Source organism: Podarcis tiliguerta (assembly GCF_965153285.1).
Source record: "Podarcis tiliguerta genome assembly, chromosome: 1".
NCBI classification, from domain to species: domain Eukaryota; kingdom Metazoa; phylum Chordata; class Lepidosauria; order Squamata; family Lacertidae; genus Podarcis; species Podarcis tiliguerta.
This window is the reverse complement of record NC_139534.1, coordinates 31808852-31826031: the sequence shown is the minus strand read 5'-3', so window position 1 is coordinate 31826031 and position 17180 is coordinate 31808852. Positions and strand designations below refer to the sequence as shown.

At 39.9% G+C, this 17180-nt stretch overlaps 1 protein-coding gene across 12 annotated transcripts in view; it reads right to left on the bottom strand.

Annotated features, from left to right (window-relative positions):
* The window catches only part of WDSUB1 (WD repeat, sterile alpha motif and U-box domain containing 1), a 46440-nt gene extending 29260 nt beyond the window's left edge, over positions 1 to 17180 (bottom strand). For 5 of the 12 annotated variants that reach the window (XR_014504382.1, XR_014504383.1, XR_014504384.1 and 2 more), the window contains exons 1-9: positions 16651 to 17179; positions 14908 to 15024; positions 12773 to 13188; positions 11134 to 11318; positions 6607 to 6699; positions 4031 to 4124; positions 2618 to 2651; positions 880 to 920; positions 669 to 775 (exon numbers count right to left, since the gene is read on the bottom strand). Coding sequence is in view for 6 of the 12 variants with exons in the window: in XM_083410880.1 (XP_083267006.1) it covers positions 669 to 775; positions 880 to 920; positions 2618 to 2651; positions 4031 to 4124; positions 6607 to 6699; positions 11134 to 11318; positions 12773 to 13170 (952 nt within the window). In the remaining 6 variants the exon portion in view is untranslated. Of the gene's footprint in view, positions 1 to 668; positions 776 to 879; positions 921 to 2617; positions 2652 to 4030; positions 4125 to 6606; positions 6700 to 11133; positions 11319 to 12772; positions 13189 to 14907; positions 15025 to 16133; positions 16521 to 16650 lie in introns of those variants that run through there. The other 7 variants (XR_014504386.1, XR_014504387.1, XM_083410884.1 and 4 more) reach the window with 5 other exon arrangements.

Here is a 17180-nt window from a genome sequence, read left to right as displayed (position 1 = left end):
TAAAAAGGAACGTTTCTGCCTGGCACCGAAAGGTGTATAATGAAGGCACCAGGGGAACTTCCCTGGGGAGCATTCCCCAGACGGGGAGCCGCTGTGTTGCCACCCTCCATACCTCTTGAGGAGGCACATGAAGAAGGGCCTCAGAAGATGATCTCAGGGTCTGGGTAGGTTCATATGGAAAGAGGTGCTCCTTGAGATATTGCAGTCCTCCGCCATCTAAGGCTTTATAGGTCAAAACCAGCACTTTGAATTGGGCCCAGAAACTAATTGATAGCCAGTGGAGTCGAACCAGGATCGGTGTAATATGCTCAAACTCTCTTGCTCCAGTGAGCAACCTGGCCACTGAGTTCTGCACTAGCTGAAGTTTCCAAACCTTCTTCAGAGGCAGCCCTACATATAATGCATTACAGTTATACCTGCATTGCATTGTTAATTTATTTAACATTTATAAGGATTTTCTGCAGTCTACATTTCTTGGACTTCAGCACCATGGAAAAGACCTGTCTTGAGACTTTGGAAAGCCATTGCCAGCCAAAGTAGTCTAGTCAAGATGGATCAATTATCAGACTCAATATAAGTTTATTCACATACATTTCATATAGATTATATCTTAACAAATGGTGATGTAAAGTTTATAAAGCACACGACAAAAGCATTCCTTTACTAACCTTTCAGATGTTGCTTTGGTTCAAACTGCCAGATGTTCACAGATTTATCCATTGACCCCGTAGCAAATAGTGGCATATCTGGTGCAAAGGCACAAGTTGTAACATATCTAGAAATAAAAGTAGCTTGCTAGATACATTTCACATTTTACATATCACATTTTAACTTTTCCTCTTAGCTAATATAATGAAAACTGTTGTACTAATATCCTACCTGGTATGCTGAGTCAAAATGTGTAAGGTGTTCCCAGTGTTCTGCAAACAACAAAATATTGTGTATGTTAAGACAAACAAAAACACAACTACAACCAATAATCTAAATTTCTACTGGAAAATGTCTGCTGGAAGTTTCACAATCCAAAAAGGACAGATGTAAGGAATGTATTTACAGATATTTACAACTAAGGACAAGGTAGTTTGAACAATTTTCCTGAAATTACAATAGAATCATTAGCTGCGGCAGAAGAAAATTTTATAAATGCATAGACATCCCTCATCTTCCACTTACAGAATTCTACCACTTAATATTACAGATGAACTGATCACTTAACATTTTATCACTGAAGATTATTTATCTAGAATTAAGCCAGACAAGAGAAAAAGCAGGAACTGGAACATTAATAGAATTACGCTACAGAATAAAGAGCTTGTGGTTAGCATACTTGGCCACTAGATGTTACCCTTCACAAACATATCTAACATTGTTTTATAACAATTACCTTCCTCTTAATAAAAATAGTATCTCTAAGCAGTATTTTCAGAAGTCACAAGATTCAGTTCCCAAAAGAAACATAGGACATATACCTCCCTAAGTGATGACTTCACATATGTTTTAACCATAAAGGTTTACGGCACAATAAATCTGTGAGTCTAAGTTGCTACATATGCCAACATTATTTCTGTAACAGACTAATGAACATACCCTCTAAAACAAGTGTGGGGAACGTTTTTGACCAGGCAAGCCAAATTTTTATCTTCCTCTAACCCACTGAGATCAACTTTGATAGGTAGTCTCCCATTTGTCAATCATCTGATGCTATGATGGCATCAGGTGACTGATAGATGGGTAGTCCCACCTAACTATCAAAGTTGGCCTATGGGGAAAGTGGTCTGCTTTCCCCCATAGAAAACATGCTAGTGAAGCAGCACCCAGCAGAATTGAACCCTCCACTCATCAGTTTAATGCACCTTGCTGCAGGGATCTGCTTTGCCACCATATTCTCTGCAAATGAATGCACTGGTGAAGCAGATCCCAGCATAATTGAATTGCTGGGTGCTAGGGTCATATTCCCCAATTAAGACCAAATCTTAATTGCTATTCATTGTTTGTTTCTCTCCAATTCTGATTCTAAACCATGAGCCCAGGGTCAGACAACACAATAACTCAAGACTCTGGCTTGGTATGTCCACAGCAAGGCAGTAGAAGTTTAAAATTATGGTTTAATGTGACATGTGAACTAATAAAAAAAGAAAAGAAAAAAGAGGTATTTCCTTCTCCAACTCAATCTTTCCAAGTGTTGATTGGATTATAAAAAACTTGGGAGCCCAGTGCCTCGCTTGAATTTCTTTGGGTCAAGATTATTACAAGAAGTGCCTTTAGCATATTTATTGTTCAGGTTCAAACAAAATTATGAAATAAAATCCTGAAATTACATACTGATAATGTTCAGAGGTTGATACACTGGTGCACGATAGCATCATTTACTATGCTGACTTTAAGATGTAAACAAGACAGTGAGCTATTACTGTAATTTAAACATTTTATTATGTTTGCTTAGCTTCTCAAAATGAATAATAAAAATATGTTAACAGTCCAACCCTATGCCCTGTTTTGTCTCCAAGAGTAAAGCCTCTATCTAATTGCAATAAGTCCTGCACCACTGAAAAAGCTCACAATTCCTTTACTACACTGCTATTTTTGCAAAATTATGATTAATATCTTACATACTTACAGTTTCAAAAATCATTACTGTTTTGTCCACAGATCTAGGAAGAAATAAATTAAATGGGGTATATGTAAGAGAAATGTAAATGAGATACAGCAACATTTGCCTTGCAACAGAGATAAGCAACAGTTTTATATGCAGCTTTTACGTGTACCAACTCAGTAAGTTGCAATGCTAGCACTCATATTAGAACTCACTGTGGTACTCAAGACAGTGATTCAGGTTTTTTTTCACCTTACGCTAACATATGGAGTTCTGTCTTCCTTTGAAACTTCAAGAAAATTAAAAAAAGGCTGATAGAATAAGAACAGAGCAAGCAGTTCTAAATGCCAATGCCTTAAGGATCCAACTGAGTATCTAATAATCAGCAAAGCATAATCACCTCTGCAACAGAAAGCAACAACATTTCCCAAATGCTTTTGCCTATTCAACTTCACATTTAGCCTTATATTCTGGATAGCTTTGACCTGATCCTCAGTTGAAGAGGAGTAATGTGTTCCAAATTTTGGCAAAAGCAACTCAATATACTACAGAATGTCTCATAACAGGAATTCACCGTGTGCTGAACTACTGCATAGAGAATGATGTTTCATCATGAATGGATGTGATTTGTTAAAGAATCCACTACCTACAGCTCGAAAAATTTGCTCCATGTAGCTCAAGCAGCAAGGTTGACTGAATTCACGTTTCACTAAATTTCAGTTTAGCATGATGTGCAAGAGCCACAGCCCTCCCCACTCCCATGACTGAGAGTTTAGCAGCTTTTTGTTTTCCCTTTTGTTTCATTGTGGTTTGCCATGTTGCCCAGAGCAACCAACTGTGGTTAACAATATGGTTAATATTAAACAAGTCAACTTCGAAGATAGCTTGTTGAAACTAACCAAAGTTACTGCTAACCACAACTATGGATCCACTTCTAAATTCCTCTTTTCAATTGCAGATGGGCAGGGGGAGCGCATGAGTCTGAGACTGGCTGCAGCCAACACAACGTATTTTAAGTGTGATGTGCAAATGTGGCCTTTAACTCCAGAAAAAATAGTGCATTTGTATGTATATTTTAGCTTACAAACCTTTTAATAAGTGTAGGGGAAGTGGCCCATTGTGGGTTGTGAGGGCAGTATAAATGCTACACATTGAGAATGGCAAGTTCCATTATTTTAAATAGTGTATATCCTGAAAATGTGGCACGTGTTAAAATGAACTGCACTCAGGGACACCATGCGGACCCCTACATTTTCATAACGTGATACTGTAGCCATTATGACATCATATATAGGCCCATCTTCATTAATTTGGAATGGATTTTAAATTATATAGGAAGCTTCTATATAATTACAGACACAAATAAATTAAGAAAACAAGTAAACAGAGCACAACAAATGTAAAACTGAATCATAAAAATGAAGCAAATATTCTTACCCAGAGACTAAAATCTGTCCATCGCAGGAAAATGCACAAGCCAGAACTGGGGCAGTGTGTCCTTTTAACGTATATTTACATTTCAGTTCAAGGCCTATACATTTAAAAATGAACATAATTTTTAAATTCAAGTTTGGAAAGGTTGTCATTTGATACTACCATTCACTCAGCCTTTAAATATGAAACTACTTAAAATTATAACAGCTTGGCTATGTTCTGTGTCTTGACCCACATACCTGGACAAGCAACAAGTCTCCCCTCTTGGAAGGAAACAGTACATTTTAAGAAGGCAGCCTTTTATTCCAACTTTAATACCAGATTTCATTCACCCAAAAGGATGTGACACCCCTATGAGGTAGGACAGAAGGAACAAATAGAGGCACGCATATGTGCTGGCTTGGCAGTCTAACCCCACACCATAGGGGAAATGCTAGCAGGAACCTAAAATGATGATTCCTCATTAACAAAAATTCTCTTATTTAATTCTCCAGAATTAATGGCTGAGGTACATTAGCAAGCTCTAGGGCTGGGTTAGTACACACGGAGAGGGGGCATGTTCATCGCCTAAGGAAATATGACATACCCAGAAGACATGAGAGAGCATTATTATGCCTGTAACACTTCACATTTTCCATTGAAAAGGTAGCTAAACAAATTGTAAAGGCCATTATTTGTGACTAAGGTCTCACAAGTTTCCACAGTATCACAGAGTATACAAAGATTCACTCTAGTCGGTTTTACTATTACAGTGGTTTTGCTTGGAACAATATTTATTTCACTGTATCCATAGTTTAAAGACTGAGGAATATACAATATTCAGGTATTTATTTCTAGGGGAAAACACTGTAAAAGCCCACATCAAAGGTCTCAAAACAGTAAAATTTAATAGTCTCCCACATTGCAATTCTAGAAACTACTAACGCTGTTCACTAAATTACTGTGGAATATTTTATTGCTTCATGTTTTAAAGCCACAAGACACCCAGTTTTATGGTATGAAAATCATATTGTGCTATCAGAATATTAACAATATGCAAATATTTGCAGAGCATGGTACATTTCAGTATGCTGGAAGAAAAGAAAGCAGGAACGTATGGGATATATGGGGCAGACTGCAAAGCTACATTAGCACAACCCAAACAATCCTTTGTTTAGCTGAACGTGTTTCAAAATATTGCACAAAGCCATTCAAATCTTTGCTTCAAGAACTTCCTGGCCTTCCACTGTGTTATGACAAGATTTATTCTCTTCAGCATAGCTTTTATACGTAAACCATGGTTATACACATGCTATAAATCTAATGTTTATGCAACATATAAAAAGCTGTTTTAGTATATGAAAACATATTGAAGAAAGCTTTTTAGACTCAAATTATCTTCATACAATATGAAACAACAGAATAGACATCGTGCACTGAACAATGACTATTATGCTACTCAGTCAGTCATTGTACACGGTGCAGCATTAACACACAACTTTAGAAAAGACCTTCTTGTTTTTAACCTGCTGTCCCTGTTTTCCTGTTTTCATTGCTTCTTACTGCTTTCGGTGTATGATATTATTTTGTACCTTTATATCACTGTAAGCTGCCCTGAGCACTGTGGCTACAGTGGAAGGGTGTTGAGTACAGTAGAAGCAAACTCCCTTTACTTAAGGAAATGTATACTTAGCATTGGGGGTTTTTCTAGGTAAACAGCCAGAATTGTAACCTGCAATCCATGCTGGATGAACTGGGGAGTGGGCTCCACCAACATAGAGGCCCCTGCTGTACCCATTAAAAGTGTGGCAGTAATCAATCACAGTAACGCCCCCAAATGGGACATTATGGGGGAAGCAATGGAGCTGCTGAACCCAAAGCCAGCTTGTTTCCTGAAGAGGGACATAATATGGCTGCCCCCCCTCCACTTGCTGGAATGAGAAGCAGGGCTTCAGACACCGAGTCACACCTCAGTTCCATCCAAGTACTCCCAGTCAGTGCTTCAATTGCTCCTAGGGCACTCATTGTTCACTAGAAAGTGACTTTCCATTGTTTGGGAAGTGCCCTTTCTTTCCTTTTTGCTTTGTGCGTATAGTAGCCTCCATCATAACTCTAATTACAAAGCCAACGTCACCTGTGGCTACCCTACACTAAGCAGGGAGTTGGACTAGATGTCCTTCAAGGTCCCTTACAGTGCTCTCATTCTATGTGGATGGTACTGGTTGCCAGTTGGATACTTGTAACTAGGAATGTTAGCTTCATTTGCATTGACGGCATGCATCTATTCCACTCAGACAGACAAATTTGTAACTCAGGTCAGCTACTGAGATGCAAGTCTGTGGTGAAGCTAGAACTAACCACAGGATACCATACCATATCAATGTTGCCTAATGGCATGGCTCTTAATAGCAGTAATTTCCCAGCATTTTGGCGCTTGAGTGAACATGGAAATCCCATAACACAGCATGTTAAACTGATATTTTTTGTTAATTGAATATTTCTTACTGTTTGAGCAGAAAACAATTTAAAAGCAAAACAGTATGAAAGCTAGCAATTTAGTGTAAGAAGATTAATATTATTGTTATTATTATTATACATACCTGTATGATCAGTGAGTGAAATAAGCCATATCTTAATTGTGCTGTCCTGACCAGAAGATGCCATTAGGAAATAGTTAACATCTTGCTTATTACCTGATTAAAAATATATTTTTTAAAAAAATGTATTAGAAACATAGCAAAGAAAGCAAGATTTCATTTAAAAAAATAATAATGTCTACATGTAAATTGGACATACACAATTAGAATTTCTTTAAAATGTTTCCTAGGTATTAATAAAAAATATGTTCTAAAACTTCTGTATATATGTACCATTACTATGATCCTAAAGTCTGTAGTCAAATAAAAGCATGCTCTTAGAAAATTGTATATGAAGAGGCAAAGGGTGGTAATCTGTATGGAGAATATGGAGAGTTCCTTTGTTGTGCCCAATTCAAGTCATACCAACTGCTTGCCCATAATCATGTGGGCTCAGCATATCTTCAGAAACTTCACCCATATAACTTCCCAGCCCTCACACATACACTATTAATACTGCACAGAAATGGACATACCGGTACTACATGGTAAGGAACAAGTAGATGTCATTCACCCCAATCCTAACTATTGTCACTTAGAAATAACTTCTGGTTTTAATGAGGCTTGGTTCTATATATGCATGATTCCTACAGTTTCTGAGAATTTGAAGTTACAGACACCAGTGCAACTGAGGACTGCCATCAACTGGGATGACTGCCTCGAAGGAAAGCAGAGCTGCTTAACAGCAAAGGGTTATTGCAATAGCCCTATAGCTACTGTAGAAAAATAGATCTGGAGCACACAGTGAGTGGCATTCAACTAAGGTTGATTCGGAGTAAAAAGGTAAAGGTACCCCTGCCCGTGCGGGCCAGTCTTGACAGACTCTAGGGTTGTGCGCCCATCTCACTCAAAGAGCCCGGTGGCCAGCGCTGTCCGAAGACACTTCCGGGTCACGTGGCCAGCGTGACATCGCTGCTCTGGCGAGCCAGAGCCGCACACGGAAACGCCGTTTACCTTCCCGCTAGTAAGCGGTCCCTATTTATCTACTTGCACCTGAGAGTGCTTTCGAACTGCTAGGTTGGCAGGCGCTGGGACCAAACAGTGGGAGCGCACCCCGCCGCGGGGATTCGAACCGCCGACCTTTCGATCGGCAAGCCCTAGGCGCTGAGGCTTTAACCCACAGCGCCACCCGCGTCCCTACTGATTCGGAGTAGACCAGTTGAAATTAACAGACTTCCAAGGTCACGTTCATTAATTTCAATGATCCTCCTCTGAGTAAAACTTAGTTGAGTACCACTCAGTAGTTTAAGTGTGGTGGGATGGGAATCACCTCTGTAGGTTAAAATGTCCCAGGAATTTGTACAGAGTTGCAACTAGAGAGAGATTACCGTTTATTTTTAAATATTCCTCAGAAAGCCTGTAATACAAATAGACTTCATTCCAGTAATCCCCCATGGGAAATAACTCTTAGCTCCAAAACAAATTAGAAAGCAGCTAAAACTGGGATGTTTAGGCTATATTATGCACACTTTTCATTATCAGTACTCAAATTGCTGTGACTAGCCCTATTCTGCAGATTTTCTTGTCACTTCTGGAATCAATTTGCAACCCACCCTTTCTTCACTTCTGATTTTTTCAGAGGATATTTGACCATAAACAAAACACGGTTTCACAAGTGAACCACAACACATTTGACATGAAAAGAAGAAAGAGTTATTTATAGAACACATTAAATTCTAAAAAGCCAATTAGTAAACAACTGCAGGGAAAGGAGAAGATTTGCTGTAGCTGGCAAGATGGAAAAATGAAGAATAGCTTTTAGTAGTTTTCCCAAAAGGTGAGAAAAACACATCTCTAGTGAGTGCATCACTGTCAAAATCAAAGGCAAAAATATATATAATGGCTGTATACACGTCAAGCAAAAAGCAAGAAATTCCTATCAACAGAAAATGGAGATCCAAGAGAAAATTGTCTCCAATAAATCTGTCTATTATTATACAGGGATTCTTAGCTACAATAAAAATACTAAATCAGATATTTACAACACAAGTCTTCAAACAAATATAATGAAACATGATAACAATCATTTAACTGACTTACAGAATAGTCAAATGGATATGGTACCAACTGGAAGGAAATAAACTACAGTTCTAGAGCTGTACCATGGTTTCATGCCAATCATGTGCATGTCAGTGGGCTCTGGATCACGGAGATCCAAGGCTGCCCCTCCTCCTCCGCTACCACCACCAGCACCAGAAACCTGATGGTAGTATATGTAGGCCTACAGCGCTTTCTGTGGATGAACTGGGGGACATCATGTAGCATAAATGCCTTTCTGTTGAATGGCCTCCCTCTTCAGTAGCAGAGCAGGATTTGCACTGCCATTACAATTGCAGACTTACTATAGCTTCCCAAATAGTATTTTAAAGCAATTAAAATATTCATCTTCTAGGAAAGATAGTTGGGTCGAATATGTACTTAACATAATTTAAATACTATGGGGAAACTGTCTAAATTGAAAATAATATAAAAGAATTATCTTCGTATTACTTTGAATCAAAAGTTTAAATACAAGTTCAGTTTTGTGGTTTGTATTCTAAGTAGCATTTTGCGCAACTTCCACTCACACAATAGAACTTTCCCCCCTTCTCCTCTCCCTACATATGCATATCCTCCAATATTTCCCTGATGAAAATAGCGGTGTCCTATTAAATAATAAAATATTATTATTATTATTATTATTATTATTATTATTATTATTATTATTATTATTATTATCCCACCCATCTGACTGGCTTGCCCCAGCTGCTCTGGGCAGTTTCCAACATATATAAAAACATAATACATTAAACATTAAAAAAACTTCTCTTCAGATGTCTTCTAAAGATTGCATAGTTACTTATCTGCTTGGCTTGGGGGTCGCATAACTCTATACCCACAAGCATTTATCTGATGAAAATAGGGACGTCCTAAGGAAAAGCGGGACATGTAAATCCGGGACTGTCCCTGGAAAATAGGAACACTTGGGGGTCTGGATATGTTCTGGGGTTTCCAACTTGTGCATTTATTTACTTGAATAACACCTTATATGTTTTTAGCACATTGATAACCACTGCATTTATGAACTTAATAACTGGTATATATGCCAACAATTCTATTTGCATTATTTTAGATTGTAAGACCAACTATAAAACTTTACACGATGACAAAAGCAATCCTTTGTAAAATAACAGAATATCAAAGCTGAAATCTGATGCAAGCTACCTGGAAGTATATCCCACAGATGCAATGAGACTGAGGGCCAAACTAAATCGAATAATACTTTTATTTAATCCTGGGTGAGGGGAGCAATTTGCATTAGGACTACAACACATGAGGAGCAGAGGCTTATTCCTTTCCTCACCATTTATGCATCACACACAAAAGTAGTTGCTCAGACCTGGGTCAGGCAGCAGCCTGATCCAATGCCTTGAGAACAGGCAGATTCATTTCATTGCTATATAAAAGCACTGTCTCCAGTCTTCCCAACAAGGAGGAGGAGGGGGTGTAATCTAGACAGAGTCCACTTTACACCAATTTACCACCATTTCAATATGATCTAAAAAAGGATATATGCAAACTTCACTTATAGTAAGTTCAATTTCTATGTTAGATCCCATGATAAACTGCCAACATTTTTAAACAGTAATAGTAGAATATGAATATTGAAGTAGAAACTAATGAAGCATTCTCAAGGTTCAAATCTGATGGGAGATTAAGGAATTCACCTTAAAATATCTTAAACATCCTAGAGTTTATGATTTTTTATTGCTTTGCTCTACGTAACACCCACTACAGAAAACAGAACCTTTAAGATTTCCAGGATGTTGCAACCACAGGCATCCTTACATCCACACCCTTCTATGCCAATGCCTCATCTCAGTGTTTGTTTTTGTAAGGCTTCTAAAAGGGTACACACAACTTTGTGTTGTCCCCTTTCAGCTAAACTTTACACTGAGTATTAAGGAGTATTCAGGGAGAATCCAGATTGCACAATACTTTTTTGTGTACAGACTGGGCACAGTACCTGTTATGTTTATTTAAAAAAAGCCCCAAGAAGGTTGGTATCCACTCTAATCCCTGAAACCCTGGCTCACAATGAACACTTGAAGAGTTTCTCCATCAACCATCCTCTCTAGCAGGCATAGGTAATCCAATGGCTTCTAGGATGCTCTCCCAGGAACCAGAGGACTGCAACATTAATGTTGAGATAGAGGACACTAAACTTCAGCACTATGAGAAATTCCGAAAATTCTTAGAATAATTCTCCTTATCACATTCTTTCACACAGAGCCTAGATGGTCCAGTTCTATGCCAGTTCTCCAGAGCTTCCTAGACATATCCTGCCTACCCCCATTATCATGCCTAGCAAAAGGGCAACTGAAGAGAAAGGGGGGAAATCTGAAGCCTCAATACTACAGGCCTCGATGACAAAACCAATTTGCATGAGAGGTAGGGCTGGAGGAGAGAAAATATATTAAAAGGATTTATTTAAATAGCAAGTTAACTAACCAGAAGCCAGCTTTGAAGAAAAGTCACAGCAGGTGACTCCAAGATCATGAGCTTTCTCATTATACAAGCACTTCATTGTCTCATCCCAAACAGTTAAATCTCCACATGACGATCCAGTCACAAAGAAACTTGCATCAGGAGCAAATGCACAGGCTACCAAAGAGCCATCTTTAACACTGCCAGATCTGAAAGACAAGAATAAAGGATCATGAACTTTGGAAGTGCGAATCACATGAAATCACAACCCTGATAAAGTAAGATAAGCATGAATTAAACCAATTCTGAAAAGGAGAATATAAACAATCTAATGCAAAGCAATTTTGCTGGCACCTCATACACCTACAAATATACTACAAAGGCACAGATAAATCATCTAACTACGAAATATCAAGACCTGTTGTCTATTTACTTGCAGCAGGGTATGGCTGTGTTTAGCTGCAACATTAAACTATGATTTAGTATTACAAGAATGAGCTTCACTTAGCCTTGAGCTTGCTTCACCTTTCTTCTCTCCTTCTCAGGTACAGCTGGAAGGACTTTGGAAGCTTCAACTTCAGTATTAAATCAACCAATTTAGCATGTTGTCTGTTCCCTAGACTGTTTAATCCTGGCTACAGCTAAATGAGACAAGCCAACTTTATAAACTATGGTTTGAAATTGTCCTCTTTCAAGAAATCACACCTAAGACTAACTAAGGAGTCAGGTAACATAGCAAGTTGTGGTTAATCTAAACAAAAAGGAAAACTTCCTAATTCTTATTTGGACGTGCATCAGAAGAGAAGGAGGAAGCATGCAAGTGTGAGGCTTACAGTGGTTTGTTCTCATAATGCTGAACCAAGGTTTATCATTATATCTAAACAAGACCACTGAATCACATGAGCTACAGAAGAAAGCTGATCAATTTTTAATATATTAATTGCATAATAAAAACAGATTCAAGCTAAATGCCAACTACATAAATGCATTATTCCAAAATTCAGAATTTCTAGCAATTTATATTTTAATGGGACCCATAAGCACCAGAAGGTACTGAGACTTGTGGATTTAGAAACAAATTACAAGACAGTATAGCATGAAAGCAGCTGAGGGGAAGACCAAGCAATTCGAGATGGTTTATGAATCTATACAGAACTTACACCTAACGTATTAATAATAACTACATCAAACTGGTGCTAAAAATTAGAAAAACTTTCCCAAGTTCTGGCTCTGCTAGCCCTCACAAAAAACAAAAAACCTGTTGCTCTGTGAATTTCAGTGTCTCATCAATAAACACAATGGGATGCTTATTGTAATTGTTCCAGTAGCGGATATCTAAATTGCTATTTAAGGAAAGTAAGTTATCACCATTTTTATTAACAACAGAAATTATACCGACTTCATCTTTACTACTGTAGAATACAGTCTAATAGCTTCCTCCAAAGACAGAGAGGAATCTAAAAGTACTTTAAGAATGTAAAAATTGTTTCTGTCAAGTTCAGAGGTGACTCAACTCTGACCCTCCAGATGTTGTTGGACTACAGTGTGCATCATTCCTAACTATTGCCTAAGCTGGCTGTGGCTGAAAAGAGTTGTAGTCCAGCAACATCTGGAAGGCCACAGGTTAGCTACTTTTCTAGTTACTGGGGCCTGACGTACTCACCGGTATACTTTAAAAGACTGAACATTCCAAAGATTTACACTTCCATCAGCAGCTCCTGAAACCAAGTACGTGGAATTAGGGGAAAATCGACAAATTCTTACAGGATGCCTACAGGGGTGCTCCAGCACTGCCAGTTTCAGTCCATTTTGAGTTTCCCACAGAACTGTGTTGCCATCCGTAGAACATGAAGCTAAAAGGTTTCCAAAAGGAGAGAAGCAGCAGCAGTGAACAGCATATGTGTGGCCTCTTAGTGGTGAGTAAGGAAGTTCATCAAAACTGCTTAAAGAATACAGACGGATAGATTTATCCAGGGAACATGTAGCCAAGTAAGAAGAAGAGAAGGCACAGTAGTTGACATCATCACTATGATCTGTCAAGGTGCAAATTAACTTCACCATTTGGTCATATAAAGTGACCTGAAATAAAGAAGAAAAAGTTATAAGCATTCATAAATGTCTTGATTATGTTCTCTTTTATTATCAGACATTATGATTATAAGGTAAATATTTATCTTTACCACAAAAAATTCAAAAAGATGAAGATACAAACCACTTTAAAAATTGTATTTTACAGCCCAAGGAATCTTGAACATGTGACTCCAAAAGGTGTACAGCATAAATCGTATTTCCTAAATGAAGACAGTGTCACCAATGCAGAATATTTATTTGCAAAGACACCCTTGTTCTTGGGACTGCAGCGCAGAAAAGAAACTCACTCCTGCCCTATCCATGGGCCGCTGATACCACCTGCCTCCAAGGAGGAACACCACAGCAAAAGGAAGACCAGCTGGGTCCCATTTACCAAGCAGAGAAGGGGCAGCTGATAGCAATTTACTTTCCCCTCCAGGAAAAAAACATTCAGCTCCAACTTCCAGTTGCCATGAGATTACAGAACAGAAGGAAAGCACACTTTGGATCTATCTAAGGCAGTGTTTCCCAAACTTGGGTCTCCAGCTTTTTTGGACTACAACCCCCATCATCCCTAGCTAGCAGTACCAGTGATCAGGGATGATGGGAATTGAACTTTAAAAAAACCGCTGGAGACCCAAGTTTGGGAAACACTGATCTAGGGGCTGCTGGGTTATGCATTTGTACTACCTGTCTAGATCAGATCGTATTGCTGAGAGTATGAAATTTCAAGAGGTGGTAACTGAATTTGCTTGCCTTCCTCCTCATTCATTTTGTATCATGTATAGGGATAGCAGAAAATTCCACTCTAAGCAGACAAAGGAGCAGAAATTGCAGCAGTCTGCATGTTTGTGGTCAGGAACACATATTAGGCATGTGAATATGATCAGTATTGACTATTTATTTTTTAGCCTGGAAATGATACATAATTAACGACTGTGTCCACCCCTCCCCCCATTTTCTGTAATTTTGTCTCCATCAAAATAAATTGCCTTTACACTGAAACAGTGTGGAATTATGTAATTAAAGACTTCATTAAGGACATGTTTATTTACATTAAATTCAACCATAACAGACAGTAACATGAATAATATAGTTTTTGGCAGAAGCTGAACTGTTCTTCCTCAAGCCAATTTCTCATTCTGAGTGAGACGTGCCACCCTTCTTCCTCACATACTTGCCTACCCACCCTTCTTCCTCACATACTAGTCCCCCCCGCCCCTTTTTTGTATGAAAGAGTGTTTAATCAGGTGAGTCCCTCTCACTTACATTCCTAAATGGTACTGTCTAAAAATAACTACCGTATTTTTCGCTCTATAAGACACACCAGACCACAAAACGCACCTAGTTTTTGGAGGAGGAAAAGAAGAAAAAAAATATTCTGAATCTCAGAAGCCAGAACAGCAAGAGGGATCGCTGCACAGTGAAAGCAGCAATCCCTCTTACTGTTCTGGATACTGGGATAGCTGAGCAGCCTGCATTCTCTCCATAAGACGCACACACATTTCCCCTTACTTTTTAGGAGGGAAAAAGTGAGTCTTATAGAGCAAAAAATACGGTAGGTCTTCTCTCAGTTCCGTATTTGTAGAAGTGGGAATAATATTGAGCCACTTTACAGGACTGCTGCAAGTAGAATTGAAGTTTTGGCTGTACACAATTCTACAATTTTTATTTAAAAAAAGTCTAAATGAACAGTAGCAAAAAAAGAACAGCTTTAATTTTCAATACCTGTGACAATAAATGGAATCCTCTAAGCAGCTGGAGTACACACACTTCTTAAATAATTCTTAAATACTGGCTTGGATTCTTCTGGTATGTTGTTAAAATCTAGTTACAGAAGCCTTGCTGGAATAATAAAAATAGCATAAACATTCAAAACAAATTATGGCTCATGTTCCTTACCCAGTTGTACATATACTCATCATGTGTTCCACACGTCTTGTATGTCTGATGAAATTGTACAGTCATTTATCAACAATTATTTAGATGGCACAGTAATACCAATCAAACTTGAAAACCAGAATACCAAACTCTGATGAGTACTTATCAGACCACCTGATCATGAATACTGACTAGGTTTCAGCTATGATCCATATAGAATCATTTGCATCTACCTACCATTTAAAGAACTTTACCTGTGAGTAAAGTTTTTTTAAGCCCAGTCCTATGCATGTTGACAAAGTAAGTCTTGAAGCTAACTAAGAAAACTTCCTAGCCAGGAGGTAAATCAATTGGAACTCTGAGAACTTAACTGTTGTGTAAACATACTTAGGATTGCACTGCATGGCACCTAAGCCTCCCTCCTCCTCCTCCATTATGTTACAGGAGCCATGCGCTTTGAAATTACTATTACAAAACAGAAAACCATTTCTGTAACTGTAAGGAGTATATGATAAGACTCTGAAACACATTAAAGTAAGGTTACCAGATCCCCCCCCCCCCCAATTAATTCAGGGACAGTCTTCAACTTCAGTAGAAATGAAAGGATTTTGTCAGGGACTGATTTGTAAATCCAGGGACTGTCCCGGGTAACTTTACATTAAAGATAACTTTGGAAGGTTATTTCCATATACCATGGAGAGAAAAAGTTTGTATGGATGGACGCAAATTTAGAAATAAATTACAATTCAAGCAGAAAGATACATCCCACCACAGTGGGGGAAGACTGACTGCTCCCCCTCAACCTGCTGTCCGGGTTTTAACTTTTTTACAGCCCAATCCTAACCCTAGATACTCAGAAGGAAATCCTACTGAATTTCCGTGGGAATAAGTGGGGCCAGGACTGCAGCCTATGATTTCCACTTGTCACAATCTCAAGCGACAAAACTTTGTGCCGGTTGTGGTAAAGCTTTACTAGTGTCCTCATTTCAGGAATATGCGGGTTTTTTTCATTCTACATTTTGAGCTCCTAAACAAGTGTGCTTTATGCGAACTGGCTATTTGTTCTCACCAACCTTGAGCACCTGTGACGCGCGCTGATACATATACTGAATATAAAGAAGTTGATTTGAGTATCAGTCAGCGGCGTGACCCCAATGTAAACATTACTGCGCACCCCCCTCCAAAAAACCCCCCCCCACACCTGGAGCCTGACTGGCCAGGCTTTGAGAGGGCGACGGGGGGCTCAAAACAGCCATCCGTTTGAGAGGACCCCCCCCCCCGCTCCCCGAGGCTCTGAGGCGGAAACCTCTGGCTCCCCCTCTCCCAGGCGGTGGGGGGGGGCGTAGAAGCGGAGAGTGAGGCGACGCCTGCCTTAACGCCCCCTAACTGCTCCAAGGGGAATCAAAGAGGCGACGCCTGCGCAAACGACGCCAGGCTTCTCCCCCCGCCACACACACCCCACGCTGCTCCCCGTCATTACGCCGCGCGCGCAGCCACCCGCCCGCCCGCCTTTTCAAACTTGAGCGTTCGGTGGCGGCGGTTGGAGGTTGCCCCGCTCCCTTCTCCCGCCCGCTCTCCCATTTTCCTTACCTCTTGTCTTGCGGCTGCGCCGAGGGCTCCGCGTCTTCCTCTTGCAGCCTGCGCGAGCTTGTAGCTGACGGAGCACAACAACAACACTGTGGCCCCGCGAAGGTCACGTGCGCGCGCGCGACGCAGGGGGAATTCCACGCCCCCGCCGCCTCCGCGTCTGGAACGCCGGCTCACCTGCGGCCTCCTGACACGCCTCCAATTGGAAGGCGGAAACTGAGGATGCGGAGGGGAGAGAGAGTTGGCGAGCGCGGTGATGTCACCGCTGCCTCCTTTTCAACGCGGCCAAGGAGGGCGTTGGTGGAAAAGCATTCCCCCCCCCCCGGCTGTCGCCTTCCTTGCTCTCTCCGGCCCCCACCTCGCCATTTCACGCCTGCTGCTGGGGGTCCCGGGATGTGGAGAGAAGGATGCAAGGTCTCCCAGTCTAACGCACAGGCCAAATATTGCATTCCTTGTCAACTTCCTGCCCAATTAGCGCGCAGCCTGACGGAGGTTTGTCATCTCCGGATAATATAGGACAATATTTTTCACAT